Source organism: Canis lupus, chromosome 11 (assembly GCF_011100685.1).
Source record: "Canis lupus familiaris isolate Mischka breed German Shepherd chromosome 11, alternate assembly UU_Cfam_GSD_1.0, whole genome shotgun sequence".
In the NCBI taxonomy this organism is placed as follows: Eukaryota; Metazoa; Chordata; class Mammalia; order Carnivora; family Canidae; genus Canis; species Canis lupus.
Genome location: NC_049232.1, coordinates 12,677,410 through 12,704,223, shown reverse-complemented (window position 1 = coordinate 12,704,223; position 26,814 = coordinate 12,677,410). Strand labels below are relative to the sequence as shown.

At 39.3% G+C, this 26,814-nt stretch overlaps 1 protein-coding gene across 2 annotated transcripts in view; it reads right to left on the bottom strand.

Annotated features, from left to right (window-relative positions):
* Positions 1-26,814, bottom strand: part of SNX24 (sorting nexin 24) — a 159,977-nt gene that overhangs the window by 59,975 nt on the left and 73,188 nt on the right. For both annotated transcript variants that reach the window (XM_038551968.1, XM_038551969.1), the window contains exon 2: positions 14,356-14,439. In XM_038551968.1, coding sequence (XP_038407896.1) covers positions 14,356-14,439 — 84 coding nt within the window. The remainder of the gene's footprint in view (positions 1-14,355; positions 14,440-26,814) is intronic.

Below are 26,814 nucleotides of genomic sequence, written 5' to 3'. Positions count from 1 at the left end.
CTTACAGGTGGTTGAGATGGAGGTCACTAACTTCTCAAGGGCTTAACCCCAAATGCTTATTTGAAATGGTGCCAGGAAAGCAAAGTGAGAACTTATGGCAGGAATTCTCGAACTCAAGTTCTCACCTGAATGTCCAGACTCTGGGTGTGAGCAGGGTTATCATAGTGTAAAAAGCCTAGACAGCAGCTCAGAAAATCAAAACTGTTTTTCAAAGTTTCAAAAACTCAAGAGAAACAAAGGTTTTTCTCATCATGGATTGTTCCTTTACCACACATGCAAATCAAGAGCAAATCAAAAGCCTAGCAGCTAAAAGTGTAGTGAAAATGTCTTCCCGTACATAAGAATATATTTATCATTAACCTGCACAAAGAAGGAGTCTCTGTATTTCCCAGATTAGCACTTCCAGTTCAAGACACTAGGCTGAGCCTGTGTTTGCCCCCTCACTCCATACACTGAGTGCTATTAAAATAATAACATGGAAGTGCTAGCTGCAAACCACAAATTCACTCTCCTTGCTTTCCTCACCAATAGAGCTCCTATATTATCAGGAGTAATAATGTATCCAGCTAAATTCAGCCAAGAAAGCTAAATTTCCCAACCCCTCTGCAGAGAGTGGAAGACAGTGGTAATCAGAAGTCTCCAAGGGCTTTTCATAAGGACTCTTAGAATGGAACAAACTCAGGGCACCTGGCTGGCTCAGTCGGTGGAACATGCGACTCTGGACCTTGGAGTTGTGAGTTCAAGCCTCATGTTTGGTGGAGAAATTAAAAAAATAATTAAAATTTAAAAAAAGGAACAGCTCAGCTGCCTTGCACCTTCTGTCCTACTTCACCCCGCCTCCATCCCTTCATCCCCTGGCACCTTCTTCCTATGGAGGTGATAATGATGGCTGGTGCTGCAGTACCCATCAGCCACCATGGAGCAACTCTGAGGATAGACGACAGGTGTTTCAGATGACCGAGCAGAAAGGAAGAAGCAGCCATGCCTGAAAACTTCCAAGAGTTGCCTCAACAGCCCTGGACTGCCCACCCCCCAGACTTATTTTTTGAGAAGACAAAAATAATCCTTTTTTCCCCCCCTTAAAGGTACTGGTATTTGGACTTTCTGTTTTATGTACCTGAATTTAACCCTGATAGACATCCAAAAAGTAAGAAAAAAAAGAAAAGAAAAGAAAAGAAAAGGCAAAAAGCCAAAGGTAATGGGACTCAGAAGAATGAAAACAAAGGGGCAGAGAAAAAGTATCACCAAGAGAGGGATTAAGAACTTTCTATAAGACACAAAGTGAGAGTGTGTTAATGAAAATAACAGAGCAGAGGATGCCCTGGCCAGACCACCTCAAGAAAGAGATCGCAAATACCATGGAGCACTGTTTTCTCAGCCAACCTGAGAGCTTTGTGCTCACGACTAGTATGAGAAGAGAGGGGAGCCAAGAAGAGGAATGAGACAATGTCATGGCTGGTCCACTGGCATGGTTACAAGCAGGGGCACTAGTAACCTGGTTGCGTCCCTAGCACTCACACCCAACCCTAGCCCACAAAGAAGTGTCATTGTCCCTAAAGAAAATGAATGAAGCATCTGGGTTGAATGATGGTGTCTGCCATTCTACTTATCCTATCGTGGGGTCCCCAGGCAAACAGCTGGTCTCTCCTCTCACTCCTTATGATGAAGCCCTCTAGCCGACACACCCCACAGAGGACCCGGGCTTGTGTAGCCAAGGCAAAGGTACCAGTGACAAACACCAAGAATAATTCATCTAGTTGGATGGGCAATGAAGGCTAACTATCAGAGTGAAGACTATGAAAAAGCACTGTGGAAAAAAAAGGATTAGAAAAAGAAGTGGAGGGGCAGCCCCGGTGGCGCAGCGGTTTAGCGCCGCCTGCAGCCCAGGGCGTGATCCTGGAGACCCTGGATCAAGTCCCATGTCGGGCTCTCTGCATGGAGCCTGCTTCTCCCTCTGTCTGTGTCTCTGCCTCTCTCTCCCCCTCTCTCTCTCTCTCTCTCTCTCTCTCTGCATTTCTATGAATAAATAAATAAAATATTAAAAAAAAGAAAAGAAAAAGAAGTGGAACAACAAACCCCAGAGGAATAAAATAATGGAAGAGATCTTTGATAACTATTTAGTACCTGCAGGGAGATTTGAGAAGACATTGCTTCTATAAAACAAGAAGAGATTGCTGTAAAAAATGAGATTTTTTTTTTAGAAATTAAAAACATGACAGAGAAGTAAAAAATTAAAAGAGGTAGAATATAAAAGCACAGATGTCTCTCAAACTCCACAAAAAAGAGAGGGAGAGCAAAGTTAGGTGAAAAGAAAAACACCAGAAGGATTAATATAGGAAGTTTAATACAAAACCAGTAAGCATTCCATAAAGGAAAAAAGAAATACTCAAAGAAACAATAAAAGAATTATGTGAGGGGCAGCCCGGGTGGCTCAGCGGTTTAGTGCTGCCTTCAGCCCAGGGCCTGACCCTGAAGACCTGGGATCGAGTCCCACGTCGGGCTCCCTGCATGGAACCTGCTTCTCCCTCTGCCTGTGTCTCTGCCTCTCTCTCTCTGTGTGTGTCTCTCATGAATAAATAAATAAAATCTTCAAAAAAAAAATTATGTGACCTGATTCAGATCTTCAGATTAAGAACCCACTGCGTGCCAGCACAATATACTTTGAAAGCCCCGCACTTACTGACATTTATCTGTGAGCTCTCAGGATAGCCAGGACAGAGAGAAGACACAGGAAAACATTTGCTGATGAGCACAGAAGGAGAACTGCTGCCACTGCTGATGACTTCTCATCAGCAACGGTGGACATCAGTGCTGCAAAGATCTAACGTGAGAACGTATTTCCATCACCAATTAAGTGGGAGATCCAAAGCATTTCCTGACATTCAAGACCTCAAAAAGTTTACCTCCTATGACTTCTTTCATACAAAGAAAGTTGAGGACATAACTCCAGAAAACAGATTAAAGCAAAGAGAAAGAACAGGATCAACCCAACAGCTCTGCCCCATCAGCACGAGGAAGGGAATCCAAGGACAGCTGGGCACACCATGCCCACAGAACTGTGGCTCTAGGGGTAAGCAAACGGTCAGCGGATTTGAATAGGGGAGTTTCTGGAAGAAGGTTGATTCCATGCAGGAGACAGCATGGGGAAGACGAATAAATTTTAGGTTTTGTTAAAGTAGATTTTCTTTTGTCTATTAGAAAGGCTAAGCTCGGGGACTCCTGGGTGGCTCAGCGGTTGGGCGCCCGCCTTCAGCTCTGGGTGTGATCCCAGAGTCCTGGGATCAAGTCCCGTATCGGACTCCCTGCATGGAGCCTGCTTCTCCCTCTGCCTGTGTCTCTGCCTCTCTCTCTCTGTGCCTCTCATGAATAAATAAATAAAATCCTTTAAAAAAAAAAGAAAAGAAAAGAAAAAAGAAAAGAAAGGCTAAATTCAAGGGGAAGCAAAAGCCTCTGGTGATGGTCATGGAGCAGAAGACAACGAGCCCCTCCTACATGTTAATTCAGTGCTAGAGACACTCTTGCCCTCATGGGGCTTACATACCAGGAGGCAGACAAGAAACAATATACAAGGTAATAAAACAGGGTGGGGCCAGAGAATAACAGGATGGGGTGGGAGGTGGGGGCCGGTGTGATATGGGAACGTCTGACGAGGGATGTGAAGGCTACGTAAGAAACTGCATATCATTTTAAATGGGAAGCTTAGTGAACATCTGCAGCAGGGGAATGACTGGATAGAAGTTTACTTTGTAGACGTCATGCTACATCCCACAGCAAGAAGCACTATAATAGGGCAGGAGTCAGTGCAGGAGACCAGTCAGAAGTTCCTGCAGAAGAAGTCCAGGCAGGAGACCATGGTGATTCGAACTATGGTCCTGGCAGCAGATGTGGGGACAAGGAGAGGCTGTGGGAGTATGTAGAAAGAAGAGATGCTCAGAATGACTCCGGGTCCCTAGCTGTTTCAGGTGTGTGGCTTCACCCAGCAGCTGTATTTGAATGACCTGCCTGCTGTTTCCTGAAAGGTGGTAGAAAACCAGGTTCAGGGAAAGTGGCAGGGAGCACAAGTTGTCTCCCCAGATCCACTGTCCCTCCCTTCTACAGAACAGACCTGATTTTCAGGTCGAGTACATGACCACCCAGAATAAAGGACACATTCCCCAAACTCCCTTGAAGCTGTGTGGGACCCTAAGACTGAATTCTGGCAGAAGGTAGGTACAAAGACATGTAAGTGCACTTTTCAGGCAGTGTTCTTACAGGGAATGACTATTTCCTTCTTTCCCTTCCTCTGCCCACTGGCTGACTCCACCATGTGATGGCTAGACAGACAGGAAGCCATCACCTTTGAGGATGAGGGGCAAGCCTCCCCTTGAGAGCGGGAGAGCCACAGGAGCCTGGGTCCCTGACGACGGTGAAACAGGCACACCAGCCCTAGGCATTTACATGGGAGAAATAAAGGTATATCTGTGGGGTGCCTGAGTGGCTCAGTAGATTGAGCGTCTGCCTTCAGCTCAGGTCATGGTCCCGGGATAGGGAGTCTCCTTCCTCTTCCTCGGCCCACCCTCTGCTTGTGCTCACTCTAAGAAATAAATAAAAAATCTTAAATAAATAAGTAAATAAATAAATAAATAAATAAATAAATAAATAAGTGTTTATCTGTGAATGCCACCATTATTTTGGCTCTAGAGTTACTTGTAGCAAAGTCTAATCTTATATGAGTAGGGCTTACAGCTATTACTGCTAGCTGCCTACCCAATATTCACTCCTTTCCTCTTTTTGAAAAAAAACAAAAACCCAATGCCATTCAGAATGCCAACACGCTGGGCAAAAGGTCTTCATTTCCCAAGTTCCATTGTCATTAGGATGGCCATGTAACAGAGGTGTTAATGAAATAGTTTAAGTCTACTGGGTAGGGCTCTGGTTTAGCTCAGAGAGAAAGAAGAGGAAAGGAAAGGCGAAAAGGAAAGAAAAGAAAGCCATAAAGAAAAGAAAAAAGAAAAAGGCTCTTCTTCCTGACAGAAATGCAGAAGCAAGGGCTGGAGGGACGGCAGCTATATTGTAACCAGAAGGGTGCAAGGTATGTGCAAAGGTAAAGATGGCAAAGCAGAAAGACAAAAAGGAGCTCGGAACATGGATACTGTGGAACTGCTACATCAACTGGGACTGACTGCTTTTAGTTTTGTGGCAGTGTGAGAATCATCTCTCACTTGTTTAAGAGATCTAGTCAAGTTTCTATTACATCCAACCAAAAATCACTCTGGCATAAAGGAACCCACTGTTTGGTTTTGGCAATTTTAAGATGCTCATGCGGTATTCAAATGGAAGCAAAGTGCAAGCAGGTAGATATGAGTCTATAGATCTGGGCATCAGACACATAGGTGGTTTCTAGAGCCGTGGAACTAGACGACATGACAGTGGGAGCTTCTCCACTGGCATGGACCAAAAAACAATCACTATGATTGATGGCAGGATCCTCAGCTCCCAAGATCCCTGCCTCTTGGTACATGTGCTACAGAATCCCTTCCCCTGGACTAAGATGGCATCTGTGACTGTGGTAGCATAATCACTCCCTGATTCAGGTTTGCCTTTTATGAGAGCCAGTCCTAGCGGATTGCCGGCATGGCCATGTGACACACACATGCCTCAGACTTGGGGATCGGCCTCAAAGAGCTGAGAGCCACCCCTGGCCAACAGTCAGCAAGCAAAAAGGGCCCTCAGTTCCAAGATCACAAGAAACTGAGCCTCACCTATATGAGCTTGGAAAAGGACCCTGAGCCCTGGATGGGATCATAGCCTTGGTGACACCCAGGCATCATGATGCCTGGTGAGGCCCTAAGCAGAGAATCCAGAGAACCCATGCCCAGACTCCCGATCCACAGAAACTCTGAAATGATATAGTTGTCTTGTTTTATACTCTGAAATGATATAGTTGTCTTGTTTTATGCTGCTGAGTGTGTGGGGATCTGTTACGCTGCAACAGGACGCTGAAACAGAAGATGAGACCTCCAACTCTGAGAGGCCGTGCAGAGAAGCAAGGCAGTGACCGAGCAAGGGGTGAAACTTGCACCTTCGGGAAGCTAAATGCTCCAAGGAGCAGGCATGGTCAGACCATACTCAGTGAGGCTGAGGGATCAAACACTGGGTAAGGAGGGAGAAAGAAGTGGAAAAGCAGACTTCTCTTTCAAGGAATTCTATGAAAAAAGGAGAGTAATGGGGCAGCACAGGAGGGATGCATGGTGTCAAACGTGGGCTTTATTATGTTAAGTAGGAAATGCTGTGACTTGTTCATTTACTGATGAGACTGATCCAGTATTGAGGAAGGGGGAGGGGGAGGAAAGGGGGAGAGAGAGAGAGGGGAGGGAGGGAGAAACAATTTGTTTGTCTCTAAGGGAATAAATACGTATCTCACCTCTATACCACGTGAGGTTATTTCTCAAACAGAAACAAAGCCAAAAATGCTAAGTTATTCTGTGGTAAATAAGCTTATTCGGTTTCAGTTTTAAACCTAAAAAACTTCCTTTAAAAGCACTGAATCATGACATTTCTTACATTGTAAAATAGAAAATCAACTCCATTATCTGTCTCTCTCACTCTCTCTCTTTTTTTAAATCTTGAAGATACAGTACTGAAAACACTTTTCCTTTTTATTTATGTCAGGAGTATGGAGGAAGACGATCATCATAGCTGCAGGGACCTGTGACAGCATTTGTAGGTGAGTAATGAATTGCTTTAGATGAGGAGAGACAAATCCAAGACAATATGTTTCCAGCAGGGCTCAGCTGCTCACAAGATAAATACTCCTCTGCCATCCCATCGGATGATTAACTGTTCTGGGCATGCTGCGTCCAGCCACGCAGCCTTTCCGATCCACGCGGATAGCCACCAGATTCCACAATACTTGCAATACTGCAAGCACCATCCCCTGTGCCTGGAGTGATCACTCCCTTTCCTTTTTATTTCTATTTTTTAATATTTATTTATTTATTTTCAAGTAATCTCTACACCCAACATGGGGCTTGAACTCACAAGCTCAAGATCAAGAGTTGCGTGCTTCACCAACTGAGCCAGCCAGGTGCCCCTTCCTTTCATTTTTATACCATTTTTTAAAAAGATTGATTGATTGATTGATTGATTATGATAGAGAGAGAGAGAGAGGCAGAGAGAGAAGCAGGTTCCATGCTGGGAGCCCAATGCGGGACTCGATCCCGGGACCCCAGGATCCCGCCCTGGGCCAAAGGCAGGCGCCAAACCGCTGAGCCACCCAGGGATCCCCTCGTTTTTATACCATTAAAGAGATATTCAGAACTTACTCCACACAGACATGCCACCAATAAACTGGTGACTATTTTCTGTTTTTTTAAAAAACATTTTATCTCTTTATTTGAGAGAGAGAGAGAGAGAGAGAGAGTGCGCACATGTGTGCATGAGTGTAGGGAGGAGGCAGAGGGACAGGGAGAGGAAAGAAACGTCAAGCAGATTCCACACTGAGTATAGAGCCTGGTGTGGGCAGGATTCCATGACCCTGAGATCATGACCTGAGCTGAAACCAAGAGTCAGATGCTCAACCAACTGAGCCACCCAGATGCCCCAATAATGACCACTTTAAGAAAGGAACACAAATACCTATCCCAAGCACATGAATAAAAAGAAGGAACCAGAACAAAGAGGTTAAGGAAAGACCTGGGGAGCCTTTGGGGTAAAATTCATTCTTTCACTCCACTGTGGCATCCCTACATCCCTAGGGTTCCCTCTGGAAACACTGTACATGGTGCTGTACTCCTGATTTAACCCCATATGGTGGCTTGGGATTCCTGTGAAATGTGTACTTTGTTAGTTTAAATATGAGAATGTAATATTTTATTCAAGCCAAAAGTAGGCAATAACAAGATTGAAGACGCTTAATTTAGTAATGCATCAGCACCATATTTCCCTGAAACCTCTGGCCTGGAGCAAACAGCTGGGAAGGCATAAGCTCAGCAGTTGGTCATGCTGAGTTTTCTCCCCACTCCCATGATTGGAGGCCAAGGGAGGAAAGTTGTTCTCAAGGACCACCATTCAAAGTGGTAACCTGCTTGTCTCTAGGGGATGTGGGCAGGTGTTGCTGTAGCACGGGGCGCTGCACACACAAGCCCAAGGCTCTCTCTGTCACCACAGCCTGGCCTGAGCAGTATGGAGGGAACCATTTAACTTTATTTTTAAAAAGGATATTATGCAAAGAGTGAAGAGAGAAGACCAGGGGAGGGGCTTGCTTAGGATTTCAGCGTGATGCTGGTGGTGTTCCCACCTAGGATTGGTGAGCTACAAAGGACTTTTCAGTGTAACCTGGGATGGAAGTTACAGTGAGCCAAACCCCACAATAAAAACCCTTTTTGTCACCCAAAATATTCCTCTAGTAATTCAGAAATATGCATAATGTCCTCCAAACATTCCATTTTCCCAATACCTATTTAATGCCTAGTATGTGCCCAATACTAGGAAGCAGCGAAGAAGATACAAAAGAAATATATGGTCCCTTTTATAAAAAAATGTGTCTTCTAGTTGGACAAGACCTAGGGACAACTAAATTTTAATGATCTCCTAGATTTTTTTAAACTAAGTAGAAATGCCTGCTCACGATATTAGGATCGTAAGAGGCACACGTTGGGCATAGAGATTACTTAAAAAAAAAAAAAAAATATATATATATATATGAAGGAATAGGAGTTCCAAGAGCAAAGACATGAGGGAAAAAGAAACCCACATGAAAGAACATCAAGTGTTTTACTTTGGCTTGAAAGGATCAGAACACAGAAGGGAGGCCATTCAGCATGGCAAAGATAGAAAAAGTGATTTTCATACAAGGGGGTGAATGGGAGGACTAGTTTGGTGGTCACTGCTATCTTCTTATGAGAAAGTGAGAAATAAGGTCAACCAGAAAAGGGGTTTGTGGTTGACACAATAATGGTTCTCTTTAACGATGTCCATGTCCTGATGCCTGGAACCTAAGAATGTGTCACATTATATGGCCAAAGGGTGGGATTAAATCAAGTATCTTGAAATGGAGACATTATCTGGGATTATGCAGGTACAACCAAATCTCAAGGGAGAGGCTGAAGTGTCCCTGTCAGAGAGGGGAGATGTGGGGACTGGACAGAGGATGACAGAATCAGAATCTGCAGTGGCCTTACCACTGGCTCTAGAGACAGAAGAGGCCACAAGCCACAGACTGTGAGCAGCTTCTAAAAGCTAGAAAAGGCAGGGAAATGGATTCTCTCCCAGAGCCTCCCAGGAGGATCATGACGCTGTCCATATATAATAAATGTGTATTGCTTTAAGCCACTAGGTTTGTGGTTATTAACCCTACCAGTAAAAACAAACTAACAGAAACTCTAGGATTACTGGCCTTGAGAATCAATGTCCATGATAGGTTGACAATATGGACCCACTTCAATGTATTTGGGCAAGAGGATGAAGATGTAAATAATGCTTTAGGGAAACTGAATTATAGCAAAGAGTGAATCAGAAGACAAGAGTCAAAACAATTAAAGCAATACTTACAAAATAGTGAGACTCTGGCTTGGGAGGGCAGAGAAGAAAGGGGTAGGTTAAGCAGTACATATTGTAGAAATTTGGAAGAATGAGTCAATAGGACTTGGTGAGTCTCTGAATATGGGAGGTAAGAGAAAAGCAGGAGAGATTCCCCAAGGTTTCAAACCTTGCGGCTTCTGTGCCTGTGATGGAGAAAGGGTGGGTGGGGAGGATGGCCTAAGAGATGCATCTAAAAATACAACCACACAAGAGGATCTGTCAAATGTCGAGAGGCACTGGGGAGACTCATCATGTGGGATGCTGGTTTAACAGACAGATTAATGGACTCCATCAGAGAGACTCTGCTTCTGTGTGTCTGGGTAGTACCCAGAGTGTGCACTTCAGTCAACACTATGCCGGTTTAGGTGGTCCAAAATGCACACTATGAAACGAATCAGTCAAGAAAAGCTAAAAGAAAATGGAATCAGGGGCATCTGGGTGGCTCAGTGGTTGAGTGTCTCCCTTTGGCTCAGATTGTTAATTCCGGGATCCTTGGATCGAGTCCCACATCAGGCTCCCCATAGGGAGCCTGCTTCTCCCTCTGTCTATGTCTCTGTTTAATTTTAATAAATTAAAATCTAAAAAAAAAAAAAAAAAGAAGGAAAGAAAATGGAATCAAATACTCATCATAGCTCTGGAAGAAATGACTGATGTTAGCCAAAATCCGAAAGAGTGAAAATTGACCTCACAGATAACATACCAATTTAAAGCTTTTGTAAATTAAAACAAATATCATAGCCATAAGGTCCTGTATGAAAAATACTCTCAGCCAGTGGCTAACATTTTATTAACAGGCCACACAAACTAACAGACAGAAGCAGGGATCCCTGGGTGGCGCAGCGGTTTGGCGCCTGCCTTTGGCCCAGGGCGCGATCCTGGAGACCCGGGATCGAATCCCACGTCGGGCTCCCGGTGCATGGAGCCTGCTTCTCCTTCTGCCTATGTCTCTGCCTCTCTCTCTCTCTCTCTCTCTCTCTCTCTGTGTGACTATCATAAATAAAAAAAAAAAAAAAAAAAAACCAGGCCACACAAACTAACAGACAGAAGCAAATGAGACTCCAGCAGAAAGACAATTCCAAAAAGAGGGAATACAACTTCTAAACGAACTTAAAACATACCAATGAAAAGAGCAACAAGGCAACATACACTGTTTGCTAAGTAAACAAGTATCATTGTGGGGCGGGTAATATTCAAATCTGACAAGATTTTGTGATACTTTCAAATGTGCTAGTTGTGTTTTTAATCTGCTAGAACCATTTTAAAAATAATTTGGCAACATACATCAAGGGGCGGTAAAAACATCCAAACCCTTTGACAGAGAATACTTCTTTTTGTAATTTAGTGTAAAGAAACCATGTTGAGCATGGAAAAGATTAGATCTAATGAAGGCTATTAATAGTTGGAAATTTTACGTGATGCACACAATCTCATTTAGCTCATAAAATAATCCTATGAAGTTAGTACTGTAATTATTCCTATCTTACAAATGGGGAACATGAGACACAGAAAGATCACATAACTTGCTCCAGGGACTCAACATTCAGGAAGAGGTAAAGGCAGGCTCAGAAGCATTCTGCTTCCAAAGCCTACACACTTAACTTCCACACCATAGTTACTATCATGCAAGAACACGGTTAGCACAGAATTATTTGCTTCCATGAAAAATTCAAGAAAAGAGGGGCATCTGGTTGCTTCAGCCAGTGGGGTAACTGACTCTTGATCTCAGGGTTGTGATTTTGATCATAGGTTGTGACTCAGTAAAGCAACTACTTAAAAATAAAAATTAAAAAAAAAATCAAGAAAAGGAAAATAGGAAATATAGTAGTATAGCAGAAATATGTAAAACAATGTATTATTTTTCCTGTCCCCAAACTTCCTGCAAAGTTTAGCTTTAGAGTCTAAAAATTATTAGAAAGGGGGAAAAAAAGAAAACCTCTTGAATGTTTCTAAAAAAAAAGAAAACCTAAGAAAAGTGTAAACAACTGGGATATTATTTTTGTATTTTAATATGAACAATTATAAAAATTGAGGAGAAGTTATAATCATCAAGAACTTTCCTTAGACAACCAGATGAACTGTGAAATGGGTAACAGTCTTAGTTTCTGTCTCAAAATCAGCCTGACGACAAGCCAGGAGGCATTTCTGTCCATTTGTAGAATATGGAGAAGAGCCATGTAGCTAGTATTCTAAAGATGCAAAGCACTTGGTTTAAGAGCTCATATATCATTTCAGAATTAATGTGGGGACTCTGGCCCAACACTTAACAAGTAAAAAATATGATGTAAAATGTCAGGAAAACCAGAACACTGATAAGAGGGCAAACCACACATACTGCAGAAATAGTCGAGTATTTCAAGAAGATTAAATAAGAGATTTGACTGAATTTAAAAGGAAAATATTTTATATAAAAATATAACACTCAAAATGCATCACAAAATTCAAATATGGAAACTGGGCCATCAAAATAGTGATAAAACAGTCAAGTTGTACAACATGGCAGTAGCAATCAGTAAAGCTTGTGCATTCTGAGTAAATTTTTGCTGATTTCAATTCTTAACATCATTTACACTCAAGATTACAGATTTCTTCTTTTTTCACACCTTATCATGATTTAGACTTAACTATCTTCTATAGTAACCTGTTAGCCAAATCAAATCCAATTGTACTAGGGCAAGTGAAGGAGGCTTTTGGCAGCTTTCTGCTCTCCAATACCCAATACAGAAGTCAGTAAATACATACCTAAAACTGCCTCACAAAGCTATTTTTATCTCTGTGCCCCTGTCAGGATGTTTTAAAAATGCAAAATTGAGAAATTTGAGGATTTTTCCTCTCAGCTTTGGTAGGCCTGATTATATGACTTTAATCGTGGTTAAAATTATTACCAGAAACTGCAGAAATTGAAGAAAGGTCCTAGAAAACCTAAGAATTTTTTCTGACTCTGAGTATCTCAGAACTGCCCCTAATCACTGGGGAGAAAATAAGATCATGGTAGAGAACCAGAGGACCGACCCTGCACTGGTAAGAAGCTCAGGGCGGGCCTAATTGGCAGTCACCCAGCTGTGCCTGGTGCGGAGCTGGTCCTGGAGTATCTGGTGAGGACAGCTAGGTTGTGTGGAGGTCATGGTGAGCTGGGAGGTTAGGAAGACAGCCGGCATGTGACAAGCCCCCTAGTCTGTACTCTGCTCTTGAGAGGCTGAGCAGGGGGTGGAGCTCTGGTTTTAACATTAGTGTAAGAATTTATTTCATGAAGTACCCTGAAGAAATCTCCCTAGAATCGGCTTCACTGCAACACAAACAGACAAAAACAGAGAAGGCATGGAGTCAGAGACTCCAGGTTTGTTCCTCTTTGAGACCCCCTGGTAGGAGCTTTTGTAAAGGCTAACAGCAACATCTGGTCTATGTCCACATCCACGTGCATTGTTTCCCTTGGAAGCAAATCTGGATTTAACAAAATTTTAACTGAAGAATGACATGTATATAAATTATCCCTTCATAAGAGAAAAGTATACAGAGGGGATGAGTTGCACTAATTTCTCAATAATATCCTGTTAAAGTTTATACTTAGTATTCCATTCTTCTGACTAAAAAAAAAAGTGGTGAAATTTAATTTTTAAAAAACTACTAAAGAATTTTTAATACAGAGTAAGCACCCCATCATGTCATCTATGTGCTGTCAGTTCCCAGAAAATTTAAGAGGTCTTTAACGAAATTAAAGGAATAGATTATCTTTCTTTCTTTAAAATTTTATTTATTTATTCATGATAGACACAGAGAGAGAGAGAGAGAGAGAGAGAGACAGGCAGAGAGAGAAGCAGGCTCCATGCAGGGAGCCTGACGCGGGACATGATCCCAGGACTCCAGGATCACGCCCTGGGCTGAAGGCAGGCACTAAACCGCTGAGCCACCCAGGGATCCCCGAATAGACTATCTTTCTTAACATATTTACTTAGTATCTTCCCATCTAACTTCTTACCTAATAAAAGAACAGAAGTGAAGAAAATGAATTAGGGCACACTTTCATGTGTGTGTGTATGTGTGTGTGTGTGTATAAAATATATATATTCATGCATATGAGTATATACACATATACTCGTATATGTATTCACAAGCTCTGTCTAGTGATTAAGGTAATGTCAGCACCCCAGTAGTAATTTCTAACCCACAAAACATTAAATTTTGGTAGAAAATAAAAAATATTCACTCTTCTATTCTTGACTATTTCTCTCCCAACTCAGCTATTTCTTCTGTATTCTTATTTCTTTTATCTAAATCTTTTAATGAAATAAATCCAAGAACTTGAACAGCCATCTTGTAGAGATCAATTCAATTCAAAAAGAATTGTACATGTTCTCCTTTGAAAGGTTTGCCAAAGAATCCTTGAATACAGGTGCCATGTATGTTATCTTTTCTAGGAACATGTAAGTGTAAGTTGATTTTACTAAATTTCTCCTTGGAAAATCTTTATCTGCTTCTTTCTTTCCTTTCTGTAAAGCATGTTAAGTCTGTTTCGTGGAGAGAATAAGGTCTGAGTCTAATTTTCTGTGAATCTCTAACACTCAGGGCAGTACCTTGCAAACAGCTTATCACCTCACATCTATTTATGTAAAAGATCTTAATAGAAAATCCGCCTACCCAGAAAGCACACCTTTAAGGGACTGAATAATTTATTTTAAAAGAAAACTGAAATCATGATAGAAGAAATCACACTGTTCCAAGAACTATTTGCGCTCTTAGGAAACCATCTTAACCTTACAGCATCTACCATATGAGGAAAAAAGGAAAAAAAAAAGTTACCTTTTTGTGCAAGGCATGAAATTCGCTGTATCTTTTTTCAACAAAATGTTTTCTTCCATTCATTAGCACTTCTATCTTAAACACCTAAGGAGAAAAAATTAAAAAGATTAATTCCACCAGTTCAAAACCCTCAATGGTCTGATGTGGTAAGTTTGTGACCATGATATATTTCATCCCTTTAATTACAGTAGCTGATTCCCCAAAACCCGGAAGGCTCAGGAGACCCTCGTCCAACAGCACTGATTAATGAGCACTCAAGCCAAATGCTTTAGTGAGTACAAACTGAAGGATCCCTTTAACGTGTCGAAAAACAACAGAAACTTAAATGCATTCACATGCTCCTTAACTTTCTAATCAGAGCACATTCTTCCCTTAGAATTATTTCACCAAATGAGTATGATGGTATCGAAATAAAGCGTTTTGACAACAGCGAGTGTCTGGTAGGAATGGCAGGCCCCAGCATTCCATTATGGGTATTATGACGACGGCTGTGCTGTGTCATCTCTAAGACAATCAGGCAAACAGCAGTGCATTTTAGGTTAATTTCTTCCTAACCTGCATATTCATCTATAGGCTCAGCTGGGCCTGTTCTGCTGTTTGCAAAACAGGGAAAATGTAGTAAAGGCTCATTTTCCCTGCATGATGCCAGTGACAGCTTGTGCTCTCACCTCCAGAAGGTTGAAAGGCCAGAAGAAAAGGCTCTCTGGGTGCACTAATTAGTAGGCACTAACATGACATTTTCTTGATTCTTAGGTCAGTGGGTCAAGACTGGGAGCCAGGGATGAGAAATATTGTGAAATTCTCCTGAAAACACAATGCTAAGGTCGGGTAGGGGAAGGATGCTCGGCAAGAATGGAAGAGAAGGTGATCGGTTATTTTCAAGAGTTTGTCTTTGACTCTTGTTTTGCTGAGCAAGATGAGGACGTAATTAAGATGATGGAATATTGTTCAATTAATTAGTAAGCCTAATTTCTTTTTTCAGTTGCCCTTCTGGAAAAAAACTAGAGTTGAGGTCACAGGACTCTAAAAAGAATTAAAAGCATGCTAACTTTAAAGAAAACGGAAGTTAACACACAAAAAACAAGGTCACGTACCACCATTATGAAAACAGACCCCCTATGGCTCTACATTTCTACCTCATATATAATATGACTTTTTTGAAAAGACAAAATTATATCATCAAGCACAAAATGTATTTGTAGATTTGCACTTCTTTGAATCAGAAAATCTTCTATTGTATGACTCAGCTTAAGAAACATGCTTTTCAAAAAAAAAAAAAAAAAAAAAAAGAAAAAGAAACATGCTTTTCTTAAAGCAAATAGTAAATATTTACCAATTTAATCAATACCTTATATTAACATTCAATTTTTCAAGAAACCTCTCCAAAAATACTTTTCTTTGGCTAACCAGTGAAAATACTCTCTTCTAAAAACATACCCATATGCTTCAAAGTCTCAGATATATGTATACTATTTTTTAGAAAAATATTGTTTACTAATTCACCAAAGAAAATTCTTCTTCAAAGACACTGCCAGGAATAGGATGAGGAAAACACCCTGAGAAACACAAACAAAAGCAGCTCAGCTTCAACACACGAGCTTGGTTAATAGAATACAGAGTCCTTTGTCGTGTCAGGCCTCAGAGTTAAATCAGGACAATGTGGGAGCAGTAGAAGTACTTTCCATCTGCTGAACTGCAGGAAAGAAATGAAGTTATGCTCTGAGTCCAGTTACATGAGGCTTCATCATAAAACCCACCACTTTAATTGGCATGTTTCCTGCAGAATCCGTGGAAGGAGAAAGTAGAAGACTCAGAAAGGCTCAACCTACTGGGTCATCCTGTCGAAGGCCAGGGATAAGATACATTACACGGCGGCTGCCTCATGGAATGTCATTCCTTCTATCGACCAGATGGCTCCATTCCTAAGTTCCAAAGCTACTTTTCAGTCACTCAATTCAAGGGAGTGGCAAGGTCGGAGGGTTATACGCACACACGCACACACGCACACACACCCCCTGCGTGGTACATTTTCATGCTAATATTTTTATTATGGTGCCATTTTAAAAATGTACAATATTACCTAATCTTATTCAGACTTCTTTTAAGTTCTGGGAAAATATCTTGTAAAGGAAGTTGGTTAATTAGAATTTCTAGGACAATGTGAGGCAAGAAACGGAATCAATTTAATAAACCTTATTTTCCTGAATTCCACAGCTGTTTTTCTTTCTTTCTTTCTTCTTTCTTTTCTTTTTCTTCTTTCTTTCTTTCTTTCTTTCTTTCTTTCTTTCTTTCTTTCTTTCTTTCTTTCTTTCTTTCTTTCTCTCTCTTTCTTTCTTTCTTTCTTTCTTTCTTTCTTTTTTTTTTTTTTAAATAATTCCTGATACATGTTGTCCCTGCTGCCTGGAAAACCTTTTTCCTGTTCTCTTGGCAAACTCCTAGTAGCTATTAGCCACCTCTAAGTTAGGAATTCCTGGGAAAGCATGTAGTACAGTATCTGGCATTCAGTCATTTAATTATTTATTTAGCAGATATTTACTGAGTGACTACAATGTACCTAGGAGATGCTCTAGGGTCTGGGGATTCAGCAGTGAACAAAAGGGGCAAGAGCTCAGGCTTCCAAGTGCATATATTCTATCTGGTGAGGGAGGCGGACTATAAACACATGAATGAATATGGTGAAGTCAGGAAATCAAAAGTCCTGTGGAGAATTAGGCAGCAGGGTAACAACACAAAGCTGAATGAGGGTGTTGTTTCAGACAGCAGGGTGTCAGAGAAGGTCTCCCTGGGCAGAGCAGCAGAGAAAGGTACAACATCCAGAGACAAATACCAAGAAAAAGTTGAATGTGGCTATCTCTGGAATTTTAGACTGTGAGTGAATGGACAAGGCCTTTTTTTTAAAAAAAAAAAATTCTGTTTAAAAAAATTTTGAGGGGGACACCAGGATGGCTCATTGGTTGAGCATGGCTCTGGGCATGATCCTGGAGTCCGGGGATGGAGTCCTACATCAGGCTCTCCGTAGGGAGCCTGCTTCTCCCTCTGCCTATGTCTCTGCTTCTCTCTTTGTGTCTCTCACAAATACATAAATAAAATTTTTTAAAAAAATATTTTTTAATTAAAGCCTAGGACAGAATGATTTCCACATCTGGTCAACATAGCATAACGGGGAGCAGGCTTACCCTCCCCCTGGAAACAACTCAAAATAGGTGGGAAAGATGGCTCTCAGGACATCAGCCATGAGGAAATGTGGAACAGTGAGAGACAAAAGAAACAAAGCTGAGCCCGATGTTACCCCTATCAGATTCCTGAGGGCAACTGAGAGGAAGCCAGTTATGAGAAAACAGGGTCCTGGACAAGAGTGAGCCGCACAGAGAGAGCTCCTTCCACCATTCAGCTGAACCCTTGTCAACACACGAGTTTGGGGGAAACTTACTCAAGGACAAGAAGACATAAGAGAGAACCCATGCTCAGAGCTCACAGACAGCTGGGCATACACAGTCTCTTCCCAAAAGCCAGGGTAGAAAACTTCATCATTCACGAGATATTAGAGTTCTTAGAAAGGTCTTGTCTCAGTAGTGGGTCAAAATTAACTGCAGACTAAAGGGTCTTTTAGTCCAACATAAAAAAGCTTAAAACGAGACCCAAAGAATGCAAACTGTTTCCAAGTAACTTAACCACATGCCAGGACAAAGCTCAAGAATATTTTTAGGAATATAAAAATATCTAGTACCTAAAAGATAAAATTCAGAGTCTGGCATCTAATCAAAAAGAAGCAGGAAAATAGAACTCAAAATAATAAGAAAAACCAAAAAAAAAAAAAAAAAAGAGAAAAACCTATGACAGAAACTGATCCAGAAATGACACAGATGATAAAATTAGTAGAAAAAAAGCATTAAAATCATTATTATAAGGCAATTTCTTATATTTAAGAATCCATAGGACAGTGTATCATGACCATGACTATGGGAGATACTAAAAAGATACATAGTGGGATCCCTGGGTGGCGCAGAGGTTTGGCGCCTGCCTTTGGCTCAGGGCGCGATCCTGGAGACCCGGGATCAAATCCCACATCGGGCTCCCAGTGCATGGAGCCTGCTTCTCCCTCTACCTATGTCACTGCCTCTCTCTCTCTCTCTCTCTCTCTTTCTGTGACTATCATAAATAAATTTTAAAAAATTTTAAAAATAAAATAAAAAGATACATAGCAAGTCTGTATTCCACTGATGAAGTCAACAACATCTATGATTTTTAAAAAAATACACTGGACAGAATTTAAAACATATTAGACATTGCATAAGAAAAGTAAGTGAACTTAAAGACTCAGCAACAGAAACTGTCCCAAATGAGAGACAGGAACAAAAACTAAAAAATAGCTAAACAGAGCATCAGTAAATTACAGGACAACTTGAAACAGTAGAATGTATGTATAATTGGAGTCCCCACAGGAGACAAGAGACAGGAGACTAGGGCTGGCAGAAAAGACAAATATATTTAAAGAAATCATGACCAAAATGTTTCCAAATTTGATGGAAACTATTACCCACAGATTAAGAAAATCAATGGATCCAAATACAAGAAACACGGGAAAAAAGCAAAAGCCAAAAATGCATGGCAAATCATATCCAAATTCTTTAAAACCAGTAAGAAAGAGAAAATCTGAAAAGCAGCCAGGGAAAAAAGAGACATTAAGTAGAAAAGAAATAAAGGTAAGTTGGACACCACATTTAAAAAATATTTCCATAAATAACCAAGCATATAAGAGAGATTCAATGCATATATACTGCACTTAGGTTTTACACATCATAGCAATATATTCTTTATAAAGTAGCATATGTAAAATAAAATGTATAATTTAAGGCCAAATTTTTAATCATTATTTTTAAATTAATGATTACTTTTCCCCAGTCAAATAATAACAAGAGTGATAGCAAGGATTTTTCTAGCACTTATTATGTGCAGGCACTGCTCCAAGCTCTTTACTCATAATAATCACTCATTTAATTCTCACCACCCCAAATGAAATAGGTACCATTATCCTCATTTTACAGGTCAGAAAAGTGAGGCAAGAATTAATTGGCTTGCCCATAGTAGAGCTGCATTTTGAACCCAGTAACTTGGTTCCTGTATCTGCCCTTGTAGTCACTGCATGATACTGATTCCTAATAAGCTACGTTCTTTATATAGCCTCATTTCTTGGGGGGGGGGGGTGTTCTGGAGTAAGCACACCACTTTCCAGTCCTTCTCCCCTGGTGGTTCTGTCCTCTAGATGGGGTTGCCCAGGAGCATAAGACACTTGGCCAGGAAAACGCTCATGATGTCATGAAGTCTTTACCCTCAACTATTTGGAGACTGTGCTCCTTTATGGAACCAGACCACTGATCTATATAAAAAGTATGTAACTCTGTAGAGGAGAAGGATACTTTTTTATATTACCTCCTTTTGTCAGGATCTGTGCCCACACTGCTCTCTCAATCTCCTTATACTGTGGTTCCAAATGTTAGCTTGTATGTTTTTGCTAAAAATAATAATAATTATAATATGTACTTAGGGAAAAAAGTTTCGAAAAGCCCAAACACTGTAAATTTAAAAGTATACATTTCTTACATAAGAGGCTTGTGTAAGTCCTTGACAACTCAAGAGGGAATCTTAAATATCCTTTCACAAATTGTTCCCACACACACAAACTCTGTATGTACATATGTATACAGAAGTTGTTTTACTTTCTTACACAACTGGAGCCACATTACATATTCTACTACTTCATTTCGTCTACTAATTTTCTTACCTTATTTTATTTATTTAGTACATGTTGAACATCCTTCCTTAGCACATTTTCAAATGCCTAATTCTTTCATGGCTACCTAGCACTTCTATGTATAATTGTTACCATACTTTATTTAATTAGGACCCTAAGGTAGATATCAAGTCACTGTACTATTTTTGTATGCATATATATACATGTATGTTTATATATGTATATGTATATATATATGTATGTTTACATAACTGACCCATGAACAACACAAGGGTTATGGACATCCACACACACACACACAATAAAAAAACATGTATAATTTTTGATTCCCAAAAACCTAACTACCAATAGCCTACTGTTGACTGGAAGCCTTCCTGATAACAAAAACAATTGATTAATGCTATTTTGTATGTTATATGTATTAAATACTGTATTCTTACAATAAAGTCATCTAAAGAACACATCAAAAAATCATAAAGAACAAATATGCTTACAGTACTATACTGTATTTATTGAAAAAAATCCACATATAAGTGGACCCACAGTTTAAACCCATGCTGTTCAATGGCCAACTGTATATGTTTTTGTATTTTATTTATAAGAAGATGTCTACATAATCCTTGTTTCTGTGCATGTACCTACATAAATATGTATACACACAGGATAAACTACCAAAACTTTTGCCAAATTTACACCCCCATCTCAAATCTACAAAGTTACACAGGATATGGAATGTATGCTAACAGGATATGGAATGTATGCCTATCCTAAACTGCACTGGCTATTAGTCACTTTGGCAAGCTGGTGAGTAAAATGAGAATTAACTGGATGTATTTTAACCAGTGCATATAGTGGCATAGGTTTTCATTTCAACTATTTCACATAAAATCACACAGAAGCCCCACCTCCCTGTCTAGCCCTCTAATCTTGTCCTCATAGATTTCCAGTAACCCCTCTGTATAAAGCAAGGACGGCTTCCTATAACTAAAAAAAACACATTAAGGTTTCCATTTAGGTTTGCTTAAAAAAAAAAAAAAAAAACCACAAATTATATTATTCATGTGATTAAATTCTAGCCACAGTCCTGGGAACACTATTAAGTCATTAGAATTTAAGTTGAAAAGAAAAATAGATATGTTAAAGACAAGATTTCCATTCCTAAGTGTGGTTTTGATTACATGTTAGGGTCATTTTTTTTCCTTTATGATAGTATCTCTGCAATTAAACTGGAAGTCCATGATAAAATATTCCAAAATTTGGGTTTACACCCAATTTTCCAGGAATGTATTTTTAAGAAATAAAATAAACTAAAGAAGGACTTAACCCATATTCCTCTTGACTTCAGAAGCTTGTATTTTACAAAGTTATTCACTTTCAATTCAAAGCAGAAACAGTTTTTCCTCTAACAGGCCAAAAATATCTAATAAATAATTTAAATGTCTTCCAAGTGTAGATGAGAATTCTATATACAAATAAAGCTGAATATCCCGTGTTCCAAGTGGTTTAGGTCACAAAATTATTATGCTGAGAACATGAGATACACACAAAGGATAACTACCAGCTTCAAATATGTTTTTTTTTTAATTTTTTTTTTAATTTATTTATGATAGTCACAGAGAGAGAGAGAGAGGCAGAGACACAGGCAGAGGGAGAAGCAGGCTCCATGCACCGGGAGCCCGACGTGGGATTCGATCCCGGGTCTCCAGGATCGCGCCCTGGGCCAAAGACAGGCGCTAAACCGCTGCGCCACCCATGGATCCCAAATATGGTTTTTCTTATATACGTTTTAATAGTTGCTCAACATGCCCCAAATATTAACACTAGGCTTGGCTTGGAATCAACTCTGGGCTTGAAATATTCTCTTTCTTGAGTAGGAATACAAGAAAGAAAAAATAAAATTTAAAAGGTTATTATTTCACTTAAATATTATTTCACTTAAATATTATTTCACTTATTTAACATAAAAAGTTATACCTCTAAAAAAGCCACTTATTGTGTGCCCGTTGGAGATCAGGCTTTTATCAGGTATGAATTCACATGATGCTTTTTTAAGGAGGGAAAGATGGTAAGAAATTCTCCAATTATAAATTACTATGATATTCAATGACTAGGTACACAGTTCAATAAAACTAGTGTAAAAATTTAATTTGTTCTTATTCTGAGCCTTTAATCATATTTTCTCTAATCCAAGATGCTACACTGACAAACAGATATTATTAATTTTATTATATTTGGCTGCAGAGAAACTAATACCTTTCTTCATGCCTTAGAAAACATGTAACTATCATAAATTTTAAAATATTTTTAAGAAAAAGACTGTTTCATATAAACCACTACTTAAGGAAAAAGAACAGTTCTATACGTACTTGCCATTATAGACTAGCTCTATAAGAGTCGGGCATGAATAAAAATATGTTTTTTTTTTAAATGATGCTTCTTTGCAAAGAAAATTCATAACACCAAAAGGACTCCCCAAAATAAGAAAAATCTTTGATGAAAGAACAAAAATTAATAAGAGAAACAAAATTAGAGTAAGGGCAAATATCAAAGACAAAAGAAATCTAAGTTTCCTAAGCTAGGAAAATCAAAAGTGTTTACCAAATTAGAGGGAAAAATAAAACATCTACCTATTCTGGAATCTTTTTTCATTACAATAATGAAAAAAAAAAAAAACCAACCACTGGCAAAATACAGATGAAAAAAGCAGCAACAGAGATGAGGATGATTCCAAACTTTTTCTCTGCCACACTAAATGCCTCTCCTACAAAAAATGGAACAGTATCTGCAAAGTTTTATTAGAGTATTATTTCATAATCATCCAAATCATTACTCACATGTGAAGGCAAAAAAAGGCCATCTCAGCTGTGGGTAAATTCAGAAAACAAAGATTCCTCGTGGACTTTTTTTTTTTTTTAAGATTTTAATTTATTTATTTGAGAGTGCATGCATGTGCGCTCATGCATATGGGCAGGGAGAGGAGCCAAGTAGAGGGAGAATCTTTGAGCAGACTCCCTGTTGAGCAGGGAGCCAGACAGGAGGCTAGATCCCAGGACTCTGGTATCATCTGAGCTGAAAACCAACAGTTGGCTTCTTAACCAACTAAGCCACCCAGGCACCCCAACTCCCCACATACTTCTTACAAAAAAACCACTGAAGATATAGAAATGAATTGCAACTAAGAACTCAAAAACATATAAAAGTAGTATTTTATATTTGTATATACTTATTTTATATATTTATGCTTATATAGTTTCAAATATATTTAATATATTTTAAATGTATAATTTACATTTGATGTATAAAATATATAATATACAATAATAAATATATGATAAATATATACAAAGAATATATCAAAAATCTATTAAAAGTCATATACAAGGCCAGCCATTGTTTTTGTCATCATCAAAGACTATGATGCTGGGACAGTAAATACAGACAAGGGCAACATTATCAAGTGGCTGCTATCACGCAGAGACTGAGAACATCTCCAGCAGGAAGCATGGAGGGGTTTCATGGTCACATGGACACAGCTTCCTCACAGGCTACTCTGTTGCTCACTTCTACAAAAAAGGGGTGTGTGGTTGAACTTATTTGGTCACAGACAAATAAAAGTCTCCAGAAATCCATAGAAAACCTGGTTCAAAAGTTTAGCTTCATATGCCTCAAAATTTGATAGTAAATGATCTTTAACACAGAATTTCACATCCAGGCAAATTTTCCACTAAGAAAGAGGTAAAGTGCTCTTTTCAAATATGCAGGAGTATTTTATGCAGTATGTAGACTCTGATAAAATTTTCCTTGAAGTTACCTCTTAAAAATGAAATTTAAAGGAGAGGCCAAAAAACTGGCCCTAACCTAGAAAGAAAATGTTGAGAAAAATCCTAAAATGGCAGATTTGTAGCCTAAAAAATATTCAAACTAGAGTTAGAAGCCAGAGGGTTCCAAGAGATATGCAAAGAAAACTGGTACGAGTAATATCAATTATAGATAATAAGCTTTTAGTAATAGTGTCAAGACATTTGCCTTTCTCTGTGAAGGAAAAAAAAAGCTGCTTAAAAATTCCAAGAAAACCAACCAAACAAAATGGATACAACTCCAAATATAATTCTAGTACACAATTTCAAATATAAAGCAAAATAAATGTAACAAGATTTGGTGCAGTCCAGAGAAGAGTGGCCATTTGGGATAATGCTCGGAAGAGTCTCCAATAAGCAGCAGAGATTTTTTTTTTTAAATAAATTTATTTATTTTTATTGGTGTTCAACTTGCCAACATATAGAATAACACCCAGTGCTCATCCTGTCAAGTGCCCCCCTCAGGGTCCGTCACCCAGTCACCCCCACCCCCCGCCCTCCTCCTTTTCCCCCACCCCTAGTTCGTTTCCCAGAGTTAGGAGTCTCTCATGTTCTGTCTCCCTTTCTGATATTTCCACTCATTTTTTCTCCTTTCCCCTTTATTCCCTTTCACTATTTTTTATATTCCCCAAATGAATAAGACCATATAATGTTTATCCTTCTCCAATTGACTTATTTCACTCAGCATAATACCCTCCAGTTCCATCCACGTCGAAGCAAATGGTGGGTATTTGTCGTTTCTAATGGCTGAGTAATATTCCATTGTATACATAAACCACATCTTCTTTATCCATTCATCTTTCAATGGACACCGAGGCTCCTTCCACAGTTTGGCTACTGTGGACATTGAGCAGCAGAGATTTCATAATTTATAGAAACATGTCATTCTCCGAGCTCAAACACTTGATTTCACAGTGGATGTATACATAAGTATATGTACACACACACACATAATTATATTATTGACAATACCAATTATTGTACTCAGTCTTTAGACTCCATCTATACAGCATGAAAAAAATTCTTTTTACAGAACAGACTGTAAACATTTCTTGTCAGTATAAAAAGCAATGGCATAACTAGCAGAAAACAGGAGGCGAATGAAGAAGGAAAGCAAATGGGGTACAAACTGCTTTCATCTTCTATAACTGGTAGTCAAAGGATACTGCTAAAAATTGGTGTGGAAAGTGGTTCAAGTTACAATGTAATAAAGTCATGATGTTCATATTTAATGATGAAATTGAAATCATCTACATAATAGGAACTGAGTATGACAGAGGGAGGTAATAACTGCGGTGGGTAAACTCTCAGTTTCTATTTCAGAATGGAGGGACACTAAAGGTTTTCCAAGATTGAGCCATCAAAAACCAGAACTTTAGATATACTAGGGTCTGTGTGCTTAAAATAAATGAGTAATTTTTCAACTAACTTATGGTTCTGGAAGGTATTAGACACATTTTGTTTTTCCTTTCACATGTTTATGTAGTATTGGAAATTTTTCCCTGTGTTTATGTATATACTTTCAGATATTCTAATAATGACATAGTCTGCTAATTATTTTAGTTTTAATCTCTCTAGTTAAAAAGGGAAGATTCTTCTTGAGTTTAATGATATTCATAGAACTACAGGCTTTCAGTCCAAACCCTAGTACTAATTTTAGCTGCAGCTCTCTAACTATTTGATTATAAAGGCTTTATTTTTCTTTTTCTCTTAAGCTGTATCTATATGATAATAATCCAATCAATTAAGGGTGAGGGGTAAAATGCACTCAAATACATCTGGTCATTCATGTTGACTGGTTAACATAGTTTTTCATTAGTTTCAATGTAACTTTCATTAGTTTCAATATAACTTTGACTTAGTCTTTCTGTAAAAAGTGAATACTGCTGGTTCTTGGCTTACCTGAACTGTTGTGACAATACATCAAATATTATGTTAATTCAGCAATCTGAAAGACAGATGCTTTATGAGTTCCATTATTCTGTTTTATATCCTGCTTTGAAAAGAATGAAAAGAGATAAATTTCATCTGTACTACTTACTAACTTGGGCAAATCTCTAAATATCTTGGAGCCATAGTATCTCCATTAATAAAAAGAGAATGATAAAATGATGTCACACTGTATTAGTTTGTTGCATAATAAATGTCTTGGTGCCTTATAATATGCTTTGATGGAACAATTAATTGCTAATTGCTAACTATGAAGTGGGTAACAAAGTATCCAGCAGGGATCACAGCATGGTCTTCATGTGGACTTGAGGACAGTCTTCCTCACAGGTTGCTTGAGGAAGAGATTTGTAGTTTAAATAGCTTGTCATATACATAAGAACACAAGAATCTATCATTCTTCTATCAAATTACTTATCTATAAATTGCATTTCTTTATCACAAGCTCATGACTCCTACAAAAAGAAGCAACTCTTCCACCTGCCTCCAAAATCCTCCACGATCTGCCCCAAGCCATCAACCCATCTTGTTTTCCACAGCTCTCCTGGGGCCAATTCCTTCTTGAATCCTCCCTAATCTAGGCACCAACTACAGAGAATGTGCTCACCTACCATAGTGCTTCTGCTCACAAGTGAGCCTTTCCAGGCCAAGGCGTCACATCCTAGCCTTCATTTAGCCTCCATTCCAGAGCCTTCTGGGTCTTGAGGCATCACTGTCTTCCATACACTCCCTTTAAACAGATCATCTAAAATGCACACTTGTGTTTTTTAAAGTGCAGTCATATTCTCAAAATTTCAGGAAATGTATTCCTTTTTTTAAGAAGATTATTTATTTATTTGTTCATGAGAGACACAGAGAGAGGTAGGGGTATAGGCAGAGGGGGAAGCAGGCTCCCCATGGGGA